The sequence below is a fragment of the Thecamonas trahens genome (genome assembly GCF_000142905.1).
Source record: "Thecamonas trahens ATCC 50062 unplaced genomic scaffold supercont1.14, whole genome shotgun sequence".
NCBI classification, from domain to species: domain Eukaryota; order Apusomonadida; family Apusomonadidae; genus Thecamonas; species Thecamonas trahens.
The window spans coordinates 142,728-150,690 of record NW_013657666.1 but is presented as its reverse complement, the minus strand read 5'-3'; the positions used below and the strand labels follow the sequence as shown (position 1 = coordinate 150,690).

At 65.2% G+C, this 7,963-nt stretch overlaps 5 protein-coding genes and 1 non-coding gene across 6 annotated transcripts in view; 3 read left to right on the top strand and 3 right to left on the bottom strand.

Annotated features, from left to right (window-relative positions):
- Positions 1-1,539, top strand: part of AMSG_03705 (NAP-1 is) — a 1,963-nt gene extending 424 nt beyond the window's left edge. The window contains exon 2 of the mRNA XM_013904164.1: positions 104-1,539. Within this exon, the coding sequence (XP_013759618.1) occupies positions 104-1,524 (1,421 nt within the window). The 3' untranslated portion in view covers positions 1,525-1,539. The remainder of the gene's footprint in view (positions 1-103) is intronic.
- On the bottom strand, positions 1,000-2,886 carry AMSG_03704 (uncharacterized protein; the record flags this gene model as incomplete). The annotated part of the gene is made up of 1 exon (XM_013904163.1): positions 1,000-2,886. The coding sequence occupies one exon, from the start codon at positions 2,884-2,886 to the stop codon at positions 1,567-1,569; it is 1,320 nt and encodes a 439-aa protein (XP_013759617.1). The 3' UTR covers positions 1,000-1,566.
- Positions 2,887-3,145: 259 nt separating this feature from the next.
- AMSG_20011 lies at positions 3,146-3,216 on the bottom strand. Its single transcript has one exon. It is a non-coding gene; the product is annotated as a tRNA-Gly (tRNA).
- Positions 3,217-3,326: 110 nt separating this feature from the next.
- On the bottom strand, positions 3,327-6,354 carry AMSG_03703 (STE/STE20/FRAY protein kinase). Its single transcript, XM_013904162.1, has 2 exons — positions 6,236-6,354; positions 3,327-6,071 (listed from the first exon to the last, which is right to left on the bottom strand). The coding sequence occupies exon 2, from the start codon at positions 6,064-6,066 to the stop codon at positions 3,928-3,930; it is 2,139 nt and encodes a 712-aa protein (XP_013759616.1). The 5' UTR covers positions 6,067-6,071; positions 6,236-6,354; the 3' UTR covers positions 3,327-3,927.
- Positions 6,355-6,566: 212 nt separating this feature from the next.
- On the top strand, positions 6,567-7,278 carry AMSG_03702 (uncharacterized protein). Its single transcript, XM_013904161.1, has 2 exons — positions 6,567-6,696; positions 6,836-7,278. Exons 1-2 carry the CDS (start codon positions 6,580-6,582, stop codon positions 7,259-7,261), a joined length of 543 nt encoding a protein of 180 aa, XP_013759615.1. The 5' UTR covers positions 6,567-6,579; the 3' UTR covers positions 7,262-7,278.
- Positions 7,279-7,332: 54 nt separating this feature from the next.
- Positions 7,333-7,924, top strand: AMSG_03701 (uncharacterized protein). Its single transcript, XM_013904160.1, has one exon. It carries the CDS (start codon positions 7,373-7,375, stop codon positions 7,835-7,837), a length of 465 nt encoding a protein of 154 aa, XP_013759614.1. The 5' UTR covers positions 7,333-7,372; the 3' UTR covers positions 7,838-7,924.
- Positions 7,925-7,963: the final 39 nt, after the last annotated feature.

Genomic DNA, 7,963 nt, shown 5'->3' with positions numbered 1-7,963 from the left:
TTCCCCCCTCGCTCCCCCTTCCCTCCCCCTTCCCCCCCCCCCCCCCCGTCCCGCCCAGGATGATTCTACACTCACGCCTCCTCCCCCCCCCCCCCCCCAACAGCTGGCAACCGGCGGACAACTGGCAACCAGGCGCACAACGGAACGCCGACGAACCCGCTGCTGAACGCACACACGCCGATGAACACTCCGCAGACGGCGGGCGCTCATGTGCCTGCCAGCGAGGCGGGTGATGGTTCGGAGTTGGCCACCTCGCCTGAGACGGTCATCACGTCGACGGGCGCAGCGGCGGCAGGCGGGCCGGCAAGTGGCTCTGGCTTTACCTTTAACTTTGATCCGCAGGCCTCGTCGCAGTTTGCGCAGGTGCTGGCCGGCGCGGGCGAGGCCGACAACGGTGACGATGGTGAGGTCGACGAGGAGGCGCTCGTGGCTGGTGCGTCGAACCTGGCGGCGATGATGGCCGGGATGGGCGGTGCTGATGGCGGCGAGGGCGGCGCAATGGCGGCGCTGATGCAGATGATGGACCCATCGATCATGTCGGCGCTGCAGTCCAAGTTCGAAGGCCTTATCGGCATGCCGTCGGGCCTCCTGGAGACGGCGCCGGTGGAAGTCAAGCGCCGGGTCTCGGCGCTCCGCAAGATCGAGGACGAGCGCGTGGCGATGGAGCAGGCATTCCAGACCGAGTTCCGTGCACTGGAGATTGCGTACGCGGCCAAGTTCCGGACGCTCGAGGAGAAGCAGATGGCAATTGTAACCGGCGAGTACGAGCCGACCGACGCCGACCTGGTCTCGGACGAGGAGCTCGAGGGCGGCGCCGAGGGCGACGATGGCGAGGTTGAGGTGCCGGTCGGCCTTCCGCGGTACTGGCTCTCGATTCTGCAGAATAACTCGTCGCTCGAGGACGTGCTTGCCGAGTCGGACTACCCGGTCCTCGAGTCGCTCATCGACGTCACCATTGCGTATCCCGAGGACAACCCCGGATTCGACCTTGTCTTCACCTTTGCCGACAACGAGTACTTTACGAACAAGGTGCTGACCAAGAGCTACACGCTCGAGACCGACAAGTTCGAAGGCCCGATGTTCAAGGCCGCAACGGCGACTGCCATCGAGTGGAAGGACGGCCGCGATGTGCGGAGCGCCGACGCGCCGTCGTTCTTCGACTTTTTCTACCCGCCGGTCCTCCCCGAGGACGACGAGGTGGAGGCCATGGAGCCCGAGGAGCTGCACGAGCTCCGCGAGAACCTGCAGATGGACCACGAGCTGGGCATGATCCTGCAGTCGATGATCCCGCGCGCGGCCTCGTGGTTCACCGGCACTGCCGCGCTCGCCCAGCTCGAGGCCGAGGGCGGCGGTGATCCGTTCATGGGCTACATGGGCGGCGACGGCGACAGCGAGTACGAGACCGATGACGACGACGATGTCCCGGTCCACACCATCAACGACCTTGCCGGCTACAACTCGGGCGAGGACGAGGACTACGTGCCCGGCAATGACCCGCCGCCGGCAGACTGTAGCCAGCAGTAAAAAGATGCATGCTTGTCTAGGCCTGCCGAGACGCCGCTTGCCTCACATCAGCAGCGCCCGCGACAGAATCGACCGATACGTGCCTTTGAACGCCGCCGGTGCGACCGCTAGCGCGCCGCCGGTCAGTCCGAGCGCGAGCGCGTGGAGGAGAGCAACGAGGACGGCGGCCGGGAGGCCGAGCAGGGGCTTCTCGCCGAACAACACGCGCCAAGCAGCGTCTAACGCGCGCGGCACGCAGTACAGCGCCATTTCTTTCCGACGCGATGCAGCCTCGAGCAGAACAGCGGCGCCGGAGAGCGTACCGGCGATGATGGTGTGGATCTGGGCGTCGCGTCCGGCCGCGTTGCGGAACTTGCACAGCAGTCCGATGCCGATGCCATTGTACGCTGCTACAAAGCCGGCCGAGCCGCAAATGTTGAGCAGTGTGCGGAGGACAGCGCGCGGCGAGGCCAGCGCGCGCGGCCGAAACAGCAGCAGCGGCACGAGGTGGATCGGCGCGTAAAACTTGAGCCCGCCGCGGAAGCACTCGGCCATCCGTGCCAGCCAGAACAGCCGGCACGGGTAGCCGCGGTGGCCGAGGGGGCAGGGATAGAGGCCTTGGTCCAATGGTGCCGGCGGTGCCGGGCCGACAGGCACCCACTCGGCGCCGGCGGCCTTGTCGTCCGTGAGCCGGAGACCGCCCTTGAGGCCAGGAAAGGTGCCTGACGGATTCGGCGGGACCACAACCTCGAAGACCCGTGCAAGCGGATCGAGGCCGTGGCTCTTGGTCCGCTGAATGGTGACGTGCGGCGCGCCGATGACCGCACCGCCCACAAAGTCCGCTGAGGCTTGAGCGGCGTCGATGGCGGCGTCGAGCGTTGTGCCGGGCGGCAGCTGTGAGGCCTCGGATGCCGCAGGTGTGGCCAGAGTCTCGGGCGCAAGGACAATGGCGGCATGCGCAAGGATAGCACGGAAAGATGAAGTCCGCGCGTCCTCGCGGACGACGACGTCGAAGCGGGCCGAGTCCCGCGCAAGTGGGAGATCAAAGGTCACGCTCCGCCACGCCCCGGGCTCAGCCGGCGAGAGATGGGCTGGCCGGAGAGCGCGGAGGTAAGCGCCAAACTGGCGATCTGAGCCCGAAGCCCAGGCCGGCGGAGGAAGTGGTGGCGAGGAAGCGTCTCCGCCCTTGCCCACCGGACACGGCCGCGGCTCGACGTGGACAGAGACCAACCGCGGTGAGGTCGCCGGCGAGGCAAAGTGCAGGTGGGCCGTGAGGCGGAGAGTGGCCGGCGGCGGGAGGAGGTTGGCTGGCGGGAGAGTGGCGAGGGTGATCCGGAACGTAGGTGACGGTCCAGGGTAGGTCGTGTATGCCGTAGCGGACATGGATGGCAAGCCGGGGGAGAGTGGTGGCAGACAATGTGGCCGGCTTGACGACGGAGGGGGCGGTGCGGCAGATTCGAGCCAGCACGAGCAGCGACTGGCGGCAAACTTGGTGAGAACCAACCATCTGGCAGGATGCGATACACGTTGGGGAAAGGATATGGTAGCTATGATGCTGACAAAGGACGATGTGGCGGTGAGACAGTTTTGGGGAATGAAGAGAGGAGGTTGAGGGGGAGGGTATGAGGCGGAGCAAAAAAAGTTCGCGTCCCGGGAATCGAACCCGGAGCTCATGCTTGGGAAGCATAAATGTTGCCACTACACCAGACGCATTACTTGCTCGACAAGGAAAGCACTTTGAATTGTCTACTCGTTTGACCACCGCCGCCCAGAGGTTCAGCCTACTGGCTTTGCATGGCCGCGCACGGGTTCAGGGACTTGAATACGCAGAGTGTTGTTCACTTTGAAGCATGACAATGCGTCCCAACGCCCGCATGATTGTGGGCTAATAGCCGCTGTTTGTGGTACTGTGGCCGACAGTGGCGCCGTGACCGGTAGAGCCGGAATTGATGGCGGCGGCGCGAAGGCGCATGTTCTCGCGGCGGAGCCGCTCAAACTCTTGCTGCATGGACGACGCAGCACCGGGTGAGGGCTCGCGCGGAATCGAGGCGCCGAGCGTTGTGCCGATGACGGGCGGCGGGCCCATCGGTGGGGCGCTGGCTACTTGGCGGAGAAGGAGCTCCGGCGGCAGCATGGGTACAGACGGAGTTGGCGGGGCGGCGGCAGCGGCGCGCTGGCGCCACTCGGCCGAGAGCGCCTGCTCCTGGAGGACCATGTGCCAGAGCATGGAGATCATCTGAAGCTGGGTCTGGACCTGGGTCGTCATCACTGACATCTGGCTCTTGAGAGCCGCCATCTCTGCGAGCACCAGATCGAGCTTGCCCGATGCGTCGTCGACAGCGCCGTTGGTGTCGTTGAGGATCGACTCTTCCGACGTGTTCGCCGACTCGCCGACCATCATGTCGCGGAGATGAGTCGGTGAGCTCATGGCCGAGTTACGGCCACGGGCGGCGGCAGCAGCTTGGGCCTGTGCGTTGGCCTGAGCCGCTTGTGCCTGCGCCTGGCGCAGAGCCTGTGCCTGCGCCGCGGCCTGGGCGTTAGCCTGCGCCTGCGCCTCGGCCTGTGCTCGCGAATGGGCCGCGGCCTGGGCTTGGGCTTGAGCTTGGGCGGCTGCAACGGCCTGCGCCTGTGCTGCGGCCTGGGCGGCTGCCTGTGCCTGTGCCTGCGCCTGCGCCTGCGCCTGCGCCTGCGCCTGCGCCTGCGCTTGGGCCTGGGCTTGGGCCTGGGCCTGCGCTTGGGCCTGGGCCTGCGCCTGGGCCTGGGCCTGCGCCTGGAGTGCGGCCTGGTGGCGGGCCTGCTGGAGGGCGGCGAGGGCGGCCTCGGACTGGTTGAGGGCCTTGACCTGGGCCTGGACCTCTGCCAGAGCTTTCTTAGCCTTTTGGGCCCTGGCGGCCTCCTCGGCCTCGGCGGCGGAGAGCTCGGGTTTGGATGGCTCTGTTGTAACCTCGTCGTCGGCCGAGGGCGGCGACGAGGTGGCGACGTGTGTAACGGTAAAGCGGCCGAGGCGCTGGCCGGTGGCGAGATCCGTGGACCCGGTGGTCGCGCGGAGATCGGGCGCCGAGTGATTGAGTGGCGATCCGGGCTCGTCCCTGACGGTGGGGACGGGCGGGTGGGTCGGGCGCGCGTCTGGTGAGTCTGGCGTGACCTCGACAAAGCGCGAGCCTGGGCGCTTGCGGGCGGCGACGGAGCCGTTCGCGCCGCCAGTGGCGGATCCGGATGCGTCAGAGGAGGAGAGGAGCTCAAAGCGAGAGGGCTTGCCGTGCGGTGGGTCGGCCTCGGGTGGGCCTGCGGGATGCAGACTTCAGACGTGATCGACTCCAGCTGGTCGGCGCGGACCGAGACCGGCGACGACGAAGTTATAGACGAGTCGTGCCCGTCGTGGACTCCCGAGACCGACGAGGTTTCGGACGCAGAGGCAATGGCAGCGTCGGCAAGGCCGGTGATGTTGGTTGTCGACGAGTTGAGCGAGCCGGGTACCGATGACTGGTGGTACAACAGCGGCGGGGCAACTTGGCCAAAGTCGCCCGACGCCGAGGTCGGCAGCGAGCCCGGCGTCGACGACGGCGTGCCCACGCCCGACCCATACTGCTGTGCGGCGACGTTGTCGACGTATGCGCGCTGGGTCATCTCGACGTTGTGGGCAAAGCGGGCCGAGAACGGCGGCAGCGAGCCAAAGAGCGTCTTGGCCAGAGCGGAGCTGTCCATGATGTGGGCCGAGGTAGCCGCAACCAGCGGCGAGGCGGTCCGCAGCGAGCGTGCAGTCGGGCGACGGCTCGGCTCGCGGGTGAGGCAGGCGTCGACAAAAGTCCCAAAGGCCTCCGAGAGGCCGAACTTGTCTAGCGTCGGCTGCGCTGTCATCTGGACTTCGGCAAAGAGCTGGTCGCGACGATGCTTGGCAAAAGCGACTGGCCCGAGCGCCAGCTCCAGCGCAAGGATGCCGACCGACCAGATATCCACCGCAGAGTTGTACGGCATCGACTCGTCGAGCACCTCGGGCGCCATCGAGTACGGCGTGCCCACAAACGAGTTCTTGACGTCCTCGCGCGACTTGAGCCGTGCCGCCACGCCAAAGTCGGCGATCTTGACCGTCCCGTCGACGTCAAACACAATGTTGTCGGCCTTGATGTCGCGGTGAATAAGCGCGTTGTCGTGAAAGTACTCCAGCCCGCAGAGAACCTGGGAGAGGATGGTCGCCACAGCACGCTCCGGCAGGCCTGTCGGGTACGCAAATGAGAGCAGCTCGGCGGCCGAGCCCTCGCCGGCGTACGACATCAAAATCCAGAGCTCTGCTCCGGACTGGATGGTGCCGTAGTACGAGATAATGTTCGGATGGTGGCACTGCGAGAGGACATGCACCTCGCCAAGCACGTCGACAAGATTGTCGCACTCTTCCAGCTGGATCTTCTTGATGGCGAGCACGCGGTCGAGCGACTTGCAGTACGCCTTGTGCACCACACCGGCCGAGCCTGCGCCCACCTTTTCCAGCAGCACATAGTCGGCCGGCGCCGTAGGGAACACTACCGACGACGACCCACTCGGAGCCATCCCCATGTTCATACTCATGATATCTGTCCCCACCAGTACGTCCACGAGTGAGTGGCTGGCTGAATGTGGACCAGCGGATGTCGGAGGGAGGCGAGGGGCAGGTTAACGTTTGCCGCACGCGTGCGAACGAGCGAGCGGACGGGAGAGGGGAGGAAGGGGGGGGGGGGGGGGGCTGGGAAGGTCGTACTTGGCCAGGTGGGGAGGGGAGGTCAAAGGAGAATGAGTGGGAGGGTGGATTGGTGGGTGAGACGAAGTTCGAGAGAGGGTGTACGAGGTGGATGTGGTGGGTGGTGGAGGTTGGGGGGGGGGGGGGCGGAAGAGGTGGAAGTGGAGGGGCTGGGTGGGGGGGGGGGGGTGCGGTGGGGTGGCCGTCTTGATGGTACTCTCGGATCGGGCATTGCCTGGCACACAAACGAATACCACAATGCGAACGATCGATGCGATTAATTGGCATCCGAAAAACAACGGGTTGTGTCCTGCTAAATGATGCAGGAGAATGACTGGTAACTGTTGTCTGAGAGAAAAGAGCGCATGTCGGCCGATGCAGAGACGATGGTGCTTGATGCGTGGTTGGCGAGCAAGACGGGCGAGTCTAGAAAGTGGGCCAAGACTCAGATTGCTGATGGCAAGGTCGACGTCAATGGGGCGGTATGTGAAGGGGGGTTAGAGGGGGGAGAGAGAGAGAGAGAGACCAGTCTCGACAAAGCAGGCCTTCCATTCGGCTCCACGGGCGGGTGGACGATGGCAGCTCACACATGATCGGGAGCGCGGGACGTGGGGAGTACAGATTGTGAAGGTGCGTGCGTATGTAGTGCATGATGGTGACGTAATAACGGTGACGGTGGCAAGCGATGACGGCGGCGATGAGCACGAGTACGCGGCCACGGTTGGTAAGCCGCTGTCGGCCGAGTGGCCTTGGACAGCGGGAGACGGGGCCGGTGGGAGCGGGAAGAGCGGGAAGAAGGGACGATTTCTGGGCGCTGACAAGGCGCTCAACAAGATCCAGTGGGATCCGCGACTCAGGGACAAGACGTGGGTCGTCGGGTACGAGGATCGGTTCACAGGCGTCCAAGAGATGCCGCTCGCCGCCTGGCTCGCCGGGCTCGACGAAGGCCTCGGCTCCATCCCGACCCACCGCATCCGCCATCTCTCCGGTGATGGTGTTGTTCTTTGGGACCGCCAGGCGCGGCTTAATCTTCTGGATGGAGAGTAAAGTCAGCACACGATAGTGTCCCGCCCTGTGCAGCCAATGTTGAGACTCACCGCTCTCTCCATCCCCCTCCCCACACACACACGCACACACATTCACATACCGCTTGTCCATATGTCCGAGACACCACACGGAAAGCCGCCGGTCGACTGCGAGTGCCAGATCTGCTTCGACGACATCGACGAGTCGTCCTATGTCGAGTACAAGTGCGCTGGCGGGGTCGACGGTCCATGGCAGGTCGCCACCATCTGCGCCACTTGCACCGAGTACCTGCGGACAAGCCAGTACAATAAGTACGTGAGCGACCTCGCCAAGACAAAGTGTGCCGCAGAGCAACGCCGTCTGCTCGAGGCCGGGCCGCCTATCAACCTCTTTGAGCCGCACGGCCTGCCTTGCGGCTGTGGCGGGTGCGACGGCCCGCGCGCAGAGGTCGCTCTCCTCTGGTACGCAGGCGAGGGTGACAAGGATCCCAAGCTCGAGGGCTCGCTCGTCGGCGAGGCTCGCCAGGCTTGGTGGAACGAGCAGAAGAAGTTCCGCATCGTAGACGAGGATGCACCTGCTGATCCTGCGACCGAGTGACGACTTTGAATCGCGTCCGCGCCTGAGCGATGAGGGTACAGACGAGGTCTCCACCACCACCACACACACACACACACACATCCCCCGTCCTATCCTGCATTCCCCGCAACCGCCTGTTCTCTCCCC